Source organism: Eucyclogobius newberryi, unplaced genomic scaffold (assembly GCF_026437365.1).
Source record: "Eucyclogobius newberryi isolate DKJ021-1_F unplaced genomic scaffold, fEucNew1.0.hap1 SCAF_4, whole genome shotgun sequence".
Lineage (NCBI taxonomy): Eukaryota > Metazoa > Chordata > Actinopteri > Gobiiformes > Gobiidae > Eucyclogobius > Eucyclogobius newberryi.
In genome coordinates, this window is record NW_027316056.1 from 1,386,494 (window position 1) to 1,397,407 (window position 10,914).

A 10,914-nucleotide genomic window follows, 5' to 3' on the forward strand; every position below is an offset into this window, starting at 1 on the left:
AATAAAATTAAAATAAAGCCTAGGTCTTATCATTTGTATCAATATATATATAATAAATATAAGTGTTTTTGTATTAATCATTGCTGTAAAGAAAGGTCAGAACTGATCCATTATTCTGAGCATTAAATCAAGTCACTGCAGAAGAAATATGCTATGTTTGGACTGAGGTGAGATGGAAAACAGATGTTTCTGTTTAACTTGACTTGTGAGAACTAAAATTGTGTGCTTATTCTTGTGACGCATAAACCATACTTGGACGAGAGCCAAACAAAATGTGGAATGTTAAAAAAGTGTTTTGTAAGTCTTTAAACACCAATGAATTGAGGAGAAAAAGCTAGAAGGCCTCAGAGATGTAGCGGAGACCCCTCCGACATGCTCTCCGAATATTCCAATCACTACCACAAAATTAGGGTTCCCTCAGAATGGTTTACAATCAGGTCCATGGCAACAGTATGAAAGTGATATCACTCTCAAATCAAATTTGCAACTCCCCTTCTATGTTTGTATGACCAATAATATTTTTATAGCAGAATTTAATACGTTTTTGATGTTCAGTGTCATTCAAATGTGTCTCTTGTGAATATACAATATCTATTCTATTCGTTTTGTTTGCTTCAGTATGAAGTTCACATACAGGATGCAACTTGTAACACTTCTAATGCCATTGGGTTGATTGACATACACAAAAACCAGGGTAAAAAAATACATTTTTGTACTCCGTGGTCCGAAGCGTGGAGCTACACTAAAGGAACTCACTGCTCGCTTTGCTAAACACACACCGGCATATCAACCACGCATGCGCAGCCAGGGAAACGTGCTGAGATCCTGGGAACGAGCCAGAACGAGCCTGCAGGTGTGCTAGCACTAGCACGCAGGGAATGATTGACATGTGGGAGGAAAACTACTCCACGTCACGAGGAAACTAGACTCTGGTCTCAAAAATCCTCTATTCAACCTTTAACCACTCGACCACCAGGCAACACTATTTATTTTGTTACTAACAGTTTTTTGATTTCTAAATAATTGGTAAAAAAGTGTTTTGTAAGTCTTCGATTTGTTTTATTATGTTGTGTTTTTTCTCATAAGAGGCTATTGCTTTAATTTCCCTCTTATAACAGCTTTCAAAGTGTCCCACAGTATATAGGATGTGATACCTCTCCATGATCATTTATTTGATTCTTGATTTAAAAGCATACAAAGAGAGCAACTATTTGAATGCCCTGCAATTTTCACAAGTTCTCCAACTTGTCATTGTGGGTGCATTTCCACTGTGAGAGACAGAATCTAAAACAATATATATGATTTTGCTGTTATTGCTGCTAATAAGTATTTGAACCCCTGAAACATATTTAAGCCATATTAACCCTGAGAAAATCAGGGTTAATATTTGGTACGGACAGTGTTGGGAAAGTTCACTTTCTACATGAACTAGTTCAGTTCATAGTTCATAATTTTGAACTAAGTTCACAGCTCCAAAAAATGAACTAGTTCAGTTATTTTTTTCAATATTATGCTATAATGTTTCTAAATTATTTCCACAGCCCATATACAACCACAGGCAGCAATTATTGTATTAGTTTATTGCTGAAAATATGTGTCAGATTTCATCTTCATATCCAATTTTGAATCCTTCCCCAGGATTTACATTCACATTGAAGGGACAGACTTCCCCCATGTGTTGCTGTCCATTCAGCACCACACTAGCAGCAGCAGCAGCTTTCAACCCCACAGTATATTCTCATAAACATGAGGGAGAACTTGCTGGGCAAAGTTTGCACATAAATGTTAGATTGTTCCAATCCTCACCGACCTCATCATAAAACTCACGTAACTGGTCGTAGTAGGGCAACTCCTGCTGCTCTGTTGACACACGTTGCTGTCGCGTCAATGCTGGTTTTTGTTGTGATGCGCATGTGCAGTGCGGTGCGACACGCGAAATCTCTGTCTCCGCGATCTATCGCCTCTACAACTCTGGAGCTCTCACACTTGCCAGACATGGGCTCTTTTTGGGCAACTTAACGGTGTTTTTCGCCTGGAAGTCTCTAGAAATCTGACACTTTATTGAACAAAAATTTACAAAACGAAGGTGCCGTTCACAGACACCAGAATGAACGCGTTCATATTATCGTTCTTCAGTCCACCAATATTGAACTTCAATATGGTATTTTTGTCAAACGTGCATGAGTTGAAATTCCGCAAAGCAGGTGTCAATTTTGCTCTCAAAATGGCAGGAAAAAATGCACAACTATAAGAAAATATGAAGATGAACACAGGACGTTTTTAACAGAGTGGGAAAGTTTATATTTTTCAAGCCAGATTTGAAGAGGATTGTTCCCTTGAACAATCGCACTAAGCAACATGCAGTAAGTGAAACACACTATTGTAAATGATGATGTTTTTGTTTGTGGACTTTGTTGAACTGAGAGTTTGTGTGAGACACAATGTTCACTGTTGAAAATGACTGTGGTCTTAGTGCTGTAGGAGTCAGTTTCTGTCATTATCATGTTGGTGTGTGACATGATATTGTTAAAAATAATAATAATTTGGCCACCGCTGCCCTGCACTCAACTGCCACATAAACCTTCACCATTTTCATTATTGTGAAGCGTGCAATATCATTAATGAAGTTTTGGGCAGCAGCTCCTCCTGTTAATTCAGAATCCTTTCCTCATCAGAGAAGTCAGAGGATTTTGGAAGGAAGCGACTCAGACATTCAAGTGGCACATGCAGGATCTCTACGGTTCCCCCACGAGTCCGAAGGTTCACTGGTCCGAAGGTTCACTGATCCGAAAGTTCACTGATCCGAAAGTCCCTCATGGGCTAAAGTGAAGGTGCAGACTGTAAAATGCATTTTATCATAAGTATAGAAATTATATATATATATATATATATATATGTATATATATATATATATATATATATAAACGCGTGATCCGATCACCGTAGGATTGGTAGTCAAAAAGGAAATTCAGCTGGCCAAGACGGGAGTGTCTACAGAGCCGCGGCGCGCGGCCGAAACTGCTGCTATTTGAGTTAATTCATTCATTAATAATACGATAAGGAGCTCAGGCTATGCACAGAAACAAGTCGGTTCTGGAAAATACGTGAGTTTAATCATAAAAAGTGCATCAACACTAGAAAAGTCTTAAAAGCCAGTGTCTAGGGCAAAGGGAGGCGAGGAGAGCCGCGAGGAGAGCCCGCTGAGCGGAGACACATCTTCGGACTTGTGAACCTTAACATTTCGGGGAAATTTCGGACCCGCGAACTTTCGGACTAGTGAACCTTAAAGGTGCCATAACATGCTTTTTTTCACGTTTCGTAGTCTATCCTAAGTGTATAATTGATAATAATAAGGGTTGTGCAACACCCTTAACATAATAGTTCAGAAATATCACCCAGACCTTGGACCCTTCACCAACCCGGAAATGCAGACGGCTTGGTTTGATATTCGCCCCCACCCTTGTGAAGAGCCATCTGGCTCCCCCGCCCAACCCGTGACGTAGTCTCAGAGCGTGTGTGTGCCCCGCCCACCCGTGACGTAGTCTCAGAGCGCGTGTGTGCCCCGCCCAACCCGTGACGTAGTCTCAGCGTGTGTGCCCCGCCCACCCGTGACGTAGTCTCAGCGTGTGTGCCCCGCCCACCCGTGACGTAGTCTCAGTGTGTGTCCCCCACAGCTGTCTGCGCCGCTCCGCGCGAGTGAGTGAGAAACGATAGAAATTCAGATCAACACTACTTTGAGACTAAATAAAACTGGTATTAATTCTACATCGTGCGCAGAACAGATATATATATATATATATATATATATATATATATATATATATATATATATATATATATATATATATATATATATATATATAAAAGTCTTATGTCCATCGCACTCTTATTTCCGGGTTTCTCGGTATCGGATAGAACTTCTCTCCGTTTATTTTCCCGGCTGCTGCATCAACTGCCACATAAACCTTCACCATTGTGATAATAGTAAAGAGTGTGATATCATTAATGAAGTTTTGGGCCTCTTTGAACCGTGTTTGGTCGTAAATCGAAGCAGAAAAACTCCGGGGCTTGTATGAGGAGACGAGCCTGGAGCAGCGCGGAGCCGGGGGGAAGGGGGCGGGAGGCGTCAGGCGGGAGGGGGAGGCGGGTGGAGAGGGGGGAGGGGGATGATGACGCGTGCTTGCCCTTATGACGCGGTCTTGCAGCCACCGCCCGTCAGTTTGGAGATTGGAGGAAAGGAGATAGTCTGTACTATAGCTAAACACTGCGGGAATCAATCAAAAAATCACTCTGGACATATATGAAGCACAAATAGCAATGTAAGAAAGTTAAAAGCTCTGAAAAGTCAATTTTGCATGTTATGGGACCTTTAAAATTTCTGAATTTTCGGACTAGTGAACCTTCGGACTCGTGGGCAGCCACCATCTATCTCTACAGCTTGTCGATCCTTCATTTTGTTTGGGCTGGGACCTTCTTATTTTAAGAACACAGATGAGAGAATGTTAAGTCAATGTTATTTAAGAGAACAATTAGTTATTCCACTTTGCACTTTTATTTTTTTTTATTCTGAGGTTTCTGTTTTCTTTAATCTGAAATAAAGCCCTTGAATTTATTTGCCTGGGACGACTTTTATTGATGGTAAAAGAGATAGTTATGCACCAGTTCATTTCCTGCAGTGGAAATGAACAATAAGTATTGTTGAAACCAGATGAAAATGTCGACACGAGCTGGACTTCAGTTCGGACCTTCTACTTGAACAAAATTTAATAACTGGACCTCAGTGACTTTTAGTTGAAAACCCCTGTTCTAAGGTATCCATCGATTGTGTCCATGGCAGGAGCCCTATGGCCCAATTAGGTCCAAAATCAAATGGAATAGCCATGTCAAATACAGTCTACAGCTCTTTGGTGACTTCAGACCAATATTTATCAGCAACTGGGCAGTCCCAAAACACCTGGAAAACTGTTTCTCCAACAGCTAGAATCTCCTCGTAAACAATGAGCACCCGACATGGGGGACAACCGTGTCATTCCTCTCCAACAGCAGAATTCCAGCCAAAAACATGAGCATGTAATATAATCAAAACGGTGGAAGGTCGGGATGATCCGATCACGTAATCGGAAATCGGGCCCGATCACGTGGTTTCAGACTTGATCGAAATCAGACGTCGCCTCCGATCACTGATCGGATATACATTTTACTCTTATTAGTTTGATCAGCGCTTTATATTTCAAGCTCATTATTAGTCTCTCACCTCCGCATAATGCATGAATGGATCACAACATTTGACTGTCGTAAAGCCCACACTTTACGGCAGTAAACTTTAGTTTGTTGTTTTCGATCCTGCACGTCACAGCAGAGCATCACACACATGAAGGAAAAATGCTCAATAACTGTGGCATCGACAAGAAATGGGTTGATGTAATTGTGCGCGACAAACGCTACTAATATGAAGAAAGCCATGGGGAGATGGGGGAGCGGAGTGCGGGCTGATAGCGCGGCGTGATAGTCACCGTGGCGACCGCGAGGATCAGAACACTCGCCCCTGACTTACTCTCGACTCGACATTTGGACGGATTTCATCAAGAAAAACATACATTTTATTATTGAAGCCAGAAGAGTATTAAGAGTTCTGGAAAGCACATTATGGCCTTACTTTATGACACTGTTGCACTTTCATTTAATACACACTTTGTTTATTTGTTTACTGCTGCTGGGTATTTGAAGTTGAGCTGCTATTTTTATCTAATTCAAATTTTGCACTATTATTTCTTATTCAAGCTACATCAAAGAAAGGTTTCACTGTTAATAAACAACTCATTTGATGTTTTTCAGTCAGGTTTTAGACCTCATCACAGCACTGAGACTGCTCTTGTCAAGGTGACAAATGACATCCGCCTGAACACTGACACGCGCAAAGCCTCAGTCTTAATTCTGTTAGATCTGATGCTGCTTTTGACACTGTCCATCATGGGATCCTCTTACAGAGACTAGAGGACTGGGTGGGCATCACTGGCACTGCCCTAATCTGGTTAAGGTTCTATCTGGAAGACAGGAAGTACTTTGTTGAAATTGGTAACTGTGTCTCAGACCACATGACCCTGACCTGTGGAGTGCCCCAAGGGTCAGTCCTGGGTCCCCTTCTGTTCAATCTCTACATGCTGCCGTTGGGTCAGTTGATACGCAGTGAAAATGTGTCCTATCACAATGATGCAGACGAGTCAGATCTATGTTTCACTATCGGCAGGTGAATATGGACCAGTAGATTCACTCTGTCACTGCATCCAACAGATCAGTGTGTGGAGCAAAACAACTTTCTCCAGCTGAACTCAGACAAGACTCAAATCATCGTTTTTGTCACAGAAACAAAGAGAAAGTGTTAGCGGTCACCTCCAGAGTCTCGCTCTAAAACCTACAAACCAAATTAGAAATCTGGGGGTAATAATGGACTCAGACTTGAACTTTAAAAGCCACGTCAAATCAATAACATCAGAAGCTTTTTACCATCTAAAAACATTGCCAAAATCAAAAATATAGTGTCAAAACCAGATTTAGAGAGACTTATCCATGCGTTTGTCTCCAGTAGATTAGACTGTAACGGCCGCTCACTGGTCTCTCCAAACGAGCTGTAAAACAGCTGCAGTTCATCCAGAACGCTGCTGCTCGGGTCCTGACCAGAACCAGGAAGTACCATCACATTAGTCCTGACTAGAACCAGGAAGTACCATCACATTAGTCCTGACCAGAACCAGGAAGTACCATCACATTAGTCCTGACCAGAACCAGGAAGTACCATCACATTAGTCCTGACTAGAACCAGGAAGTACCATCACATTAGTCCTGACTAGAACCAGGAAGTACCATCACATTAGTCCTGTTCTCAGGTCTCTGCACTGCCCCCTGTGGCTCAGAAGAGACTTTAAAGCAGCTCTGCTTGTGTACAAGTCTCTCCATGGCCTAGCACCAAAGTACATCTTGGATATGTTAGTGTCATATGAACCATCTCGGACTCTGAGGACCTCAGGGACCGGCCTCCTGCTGGTGCCCAGAGTCAGGACTAAACATGGACCGGCCTCCTGCTGGTGCCAGAGTCAGGACTAAACATGGACCGGCCTCCTGCTGGTGCCAGAGTCAGGACTAAACATGGACCGGCCTCCTGCTGGTGCCAGAGTCAGGACTAAACATGGACCGGCCTCCTGCTGGTGCCCAGAGTCAGGACTAAACATGGGGAATCTGCGTTTCAGTTTTATGCAGCTAAAATCTGGAACAGTCTTCCTGAAGATGTGAGACAGGCTTCTACTCTGACAATGTTCAAATCTAAGCTAAAAACAGTTTTGTTTAGCTGCACATGTGACTGAAAGGATTTTTTCTTTGTACTCTTCTCTTTTGTTTGTGATTTTATTAGTTTAGAAAATCAGTTGGATTGATAATTTTTAATTTAGTTAATTTTATTGTATTTCTGTTTCTGTAATTTCTTTGTGATTTGAATGCATTTTTCCTGCTGTGAAGCACTTTGAATTGCCTTGTGTATGAAATGTGCGACACAAATAAACTTGCCTTGTTAAAGTTTTAAGAAATAAAATTAAAACTGGGGTTTAAAAAAACGGTTTATGTTGCATTTGTGCATTTTTTTGATGTGTTATGAAAGTATCGGATCGGGACTCGGTATCGGCAGATCCTCAAAATCAGATGACTCAGAATCGGATCAGGGCCAAAAAAAACTGATCCCTAGTGGAAGAAAGTCCATTCTAATGAAGGGCCTCCTAAAACACTCCGGTGGCATAAAGAATATGGAGAAGATCACATTTGGACATAAATTTAAGTCAATTTCTACTTATATGTTGTACTATATGTTATATATACTATATCTCTTTAAGGCCAATGACTATATTTTTAAATGATTCAATATTTGTATTGTTTGCATTATTATCTCAAGTCAAAGTAGAGCGGGGGTAGTAGTGAGGTTACTTACGCGGGACAGACCACCAGCGGGCCCTTCTTGCCCTTCTTGTTAGACTTGCCATCTTTGGCTGAGGTAAGGTCACTGCAGCACAGCACCAGCAGCAGCAGCAACAGGAGGAGTGTGGAGAGCCTGGCAGCCATCATACCTTCAACACACAGAATAAAAAGGAATTCATTCATTACCCTGAAGACATTTTTAAAGGCACAGAACCACTTTGCAAATCTTCTGTACTACAGTATATGTAATAAACCTTATCTGATCCACATCAGAATACATTCCCTTATCAAAATGGCTTTCCCTTTTCCTCTCTCTTCTCCTTGTGCAAGAGTCCACAAAGTGCCATCCTTTCCCATCTCCTGCCAAAGTAGATCATCATCAGTGGATGGAGGACGAGGAGGATGTGGGTGCTGCTGCGCTCGCTCAGCAGTTGTTTGTGATTGCTAAGTCGCTGTTAGAGAATAGACGCACATTGACTTATTGAAGCCACCCAGCCAGGTTTTTCTCCTAAATACCTGGAATATTGTCACCGCTGTCAAGAATGAGCAGCTCACTCGGCGATAATAAATAAGCAGGCGCTTAGTTCTCGACAGCCTAAAATGCCATTACCCTATAATAAAGTTTGTCATTAATACCTTGAAAATTTACAATAGACCGACTGCCAGTGAGATTTTGCCAGTTTCTTTTTGCGGGAGGTTGTTTTTCGTCCTCCGACTCACTGTCTGATTCGGCTGAGCTGCCCAAAACCCACCAGTCCTCGTCTGACTCGCCGTCACCTCCCAAATCAACCTTATCCATTTGTTGATGCATTGCCAGTGACTATGAATAATCGCTTCCTCAAATCCATTTTACCTTTAGATTTTGCTTTGTTGTGAGTGACACTAAAGGTTACGCAATGCTCCCGCGCCACTGTCATCCGCAGGAAAACTTACAAAACTTAAGGCTGTCAAATTGAGTGTGGGAGTTAGAGGAAGAATTACTCACATTTGAATGAACGTGTTCAATGATTTTATTTCCGTTGAATTGCAACATGGGGATGATATACACACAGGTAAAGAAAAAGTGTTTTTTTTTTTCAAAATAAAGCTTTTATCGCCGTGCGCCATCTGGCGGTCCGACATGCGCCAAAAACGAGTATCGTAGTTTACGGCCTACGCTGTGAGCCATTCTCTTCATATTATAATAAGATGCTGATGATTCCCACCCTTTTATTTTGCCAAGCCAGTTAGACTCTCCTTTCTTCCGCCAATCAGCGCAGTGAAGGCAAGACATCGGCAATCATTCACCCATCGTGTTTACTAGATGCTTCCAGAACACAGCTACTGCCCACGGCTCTGAGTAAGTTTAATTCACTTCCAGTCAAAAACAAGCAATGGGGAAGTACAGCGGTAGTAGCCTCAATCTGTTTGGCTTGTAGTGTTGTTAGCACACTGCTACTAGCCATAGCATGTTACAGAAGACCAGTAGTTGCAGTGTTTACTACTGTTGCACTGGACCGCGATAAATGATATGAAATGTCCCTGACATGAAAACCTGGGGAAGCTTTGAATGTTTTAATTGTGTGATTTAAAGATGAGAAACGCCACATTTTGTTACACTGCGTGTCAATGCATCTGATCTGGGACATTTAGATCCACAACTTGGACACAATAGCTTGCATGTCACACATAATACCTATTCAAAGACCAAAGCGTGGATAAAAGCAGAGGCTGGTGTCCTGGTGCAGTAGAGCTGGATGCCATTACAGATCATTTTGGACTTCAGGAAGGTCACAGCCATCACCACTGTGACCTTGGGTTTCTTCTGCTTCCTCTGCACCATCATCAAGACCTCAAGTGGCAGCAGACCATCAGATCCTTATATCCTCCATCACTGTGTAGTCTCTGCCAGACACAGACTGCAGGGCTTTGGGTACTCTGCTGAGAAGTGAGGTGACCTCTGACCTGGACCCTCTTCACCCTGGACACAGACCTTAGCCCAGGGGTGTCCAAACTTTTTTCACAGAGAGCCACAAACAACAAAACAATGTCGAATTTTTCAAATGACAAAGTGAATCATTTGAAATGTTGCATTTGACATTGTTTCAATTCCTCCACACCTTTAATAAGAATTGGAATATTAATATTAGGTTGGTATAACATCAGAATGCTAAAAAGTACTACTACTACGGCCCCCGGGCAGGAGGTTACTATCCTGTCAGACCAGACCCTCTCGCCACAAGACCAGTGTTTTCACCTCATGAACTATATAAAACACATTTGCACTGCGTGTTCCGCACTCTGTCCATTATTTTATTCAATTAAAGAAATCACAAAACATATTTTTTTTTGACAGTGACACGTCATGTGGATTTGATTTATTTACAGTATAGCCATAAGTTCTAATAAATCAGTAGCTTTATTTCAGTACAACAAAAATATGCATTTATATTAATGATACAACACGTAAATAAAGTATGTATCAAAATAGTGACATGTCATAGCATATCAAATCTAATGTAGTACTAGATCTGCAAACGTTAATCTTATTGAGGGATCCTTATATTCACAGTCTTAATTTGCATGAACAGTGAGGAGTGGCCCAAACTTTTAAATGTTGTTTTCAAGAAGTCCATTAAAAGCAATTTCACAATTAGAATGACACGTTTTTGGCGCCATCTATTGGATTATTGTAGTAATAGTGGCGTCCATAAACACCTGACGGCACAGTGATAACGCAACGTGCTGGACAAGTGCTGAGGAACTTCTCAGGAAGCAGCAACGCGTAGATGGCAGTTACAACATGATGGACATGGGACAACTCCTGGGTCCTGTTCAAGAAGTGTCCACGACTTCATCTTTGAGATGGCCTACGAACTCCACGCAGACCACACGTGCTCAAAGGAGCAGCCTTTTGAACAGGACAGTTCCTGTCCTTTTGAACCAAAGAAGGGCCAGGTTCCCCTAAACGGTCCA

At 41.9% G+C, this 10,914-nt stretch overlaps 1 protein-coding gene across 1 annotated transcript in view; it reads right to left on the reverse strand.

Moving 5' to 3' along the window:
* Positions 1-8,108, reverse strand: part of LOC140378273 (glycine receptor subunit beta-like) — a 68,813-nt gene extending 60,705 nt beyond the window's left edge. Inside the window, exon 1 of the mRNA XM_072464039.1 lies at positions 7,973-8,108. Coding sequence (XP_072320140.1) covers positions 7,973-8,106 — 134 coding nt within the window. The 5' untranslated portion in view covers positions 8,107-8,108. The remainder of the gene's footprint in view (positions 1-7,972) is intronic.
* Positions 8,109-10,914: the final 2,806 nt, after the last annotated feature.